At 30.9% G+C, this 995-nt stretch overlaps 1 protein-coding gene across 1 annotated transcript in view; it reads right to left on the minus strand.

Moving 5' to 3' along the window:
- The window catches only part of STAG2 (stromal antigen 2), a 91,517-nt gene that overhangs the window by 69,645 nt on the left and 20,877 nt on the right, over nt 1-995 (minus strand). The window contains 1 exon segment of the mRNA XM_010857192.1: nt 7-164. Within this exon segment, the coding sequence (XP_010855494.1) occupies nt 7-164 (158 nt within the window).

Consider the following 995-nt stretch of genomic DNA (forward strand, 5'->3'; position numbering starts at 1 on the left):
TCAGACAATCCTGTAAGAAGTGAAATGACTGTATCCATCATGTACTCATCGTATATGATACTATATTGACACTGCCGTACTAATACGCCAATGAATTCACAGAAACTGGATTTGAACTTCTTCCACTGAGGACCAGCCATGGTAAGTGGATAATCTCCACTATCCTAAAATAGAAATTTTAAACAGCAATTTCACTTAAAACCCATAATTCAATAAACTTGTTTTTGAAATACTCTAGGCAGAAGCTGAAAAGACTCCTTTATCTCATCTTCTATAATAAATCCTCAAAAGTAGGCAGAAGAATAATATGCAAAGGTAGAGATACCTTTGAACACATCTGGTCTTTTATTTAAGATAAAAATGGATAGTCTGAATTCACTCCAACCAATGAAAATATATACTAATTACATACCAAAATAAAAAGCCTCTCCCATCAAATAAAACTTTATTCTGATAAGCAAAGATATAGTCACTGAATTTCTTTAAAACAAAACTGAGCAAAAATCAAACCAAAGTTGCCTGTTTTAATGATTCAACATGATGAAATCATATTCTCAGCCAGTCTAATAGATTCATGTATGACTTATAAACAATCAAAGGATTACAATGTATGTTTTTATTAGCTTCAGGATATCAAATACTCGGCAGATGTAAACAATAACTTTTTTTAAGTGAAAACAAGCTAGAATGACCTGTAAAGACAGGTACTCAAGTATTCCTATGTATAATATGGGGCATTCACCAACAAAGATACACTGAGGTCCTCCATAAATCATTAAAAACAAATAAGTCTTAAGAATAAACACAGAGACCAATACTACATAGAAATTTCTGACAAGAATGTCCTAAGGTCATTATGGTTTAGTAAATTTTTTAACAATTAAATTTTGTCATTAGAGCCATATATTTTAAAAAATTTTAAGTAAAGCCATACACAAGTTGAACTATGTCTCATCTGAAAATAAGATCCCAATACTCCACAAAAAGGTTTTCTT

The sequence above is a fragment of the Bison bison genome, unplaced genomic scaffold (assembly GCF_000754665.1).
Source record: "Bison bison bison isolate TAMUID 2011002044 unplaced genomic scaffold, Bison_UMD1.0 scf7180017864378, whole genome shotgun sequence".
Classification (NCBI taxonomy): Eukaryota; Metazoa; Chordata; class Mammalia; order Artiodactyla; family Bovidae; genus Bison; species Bison bison.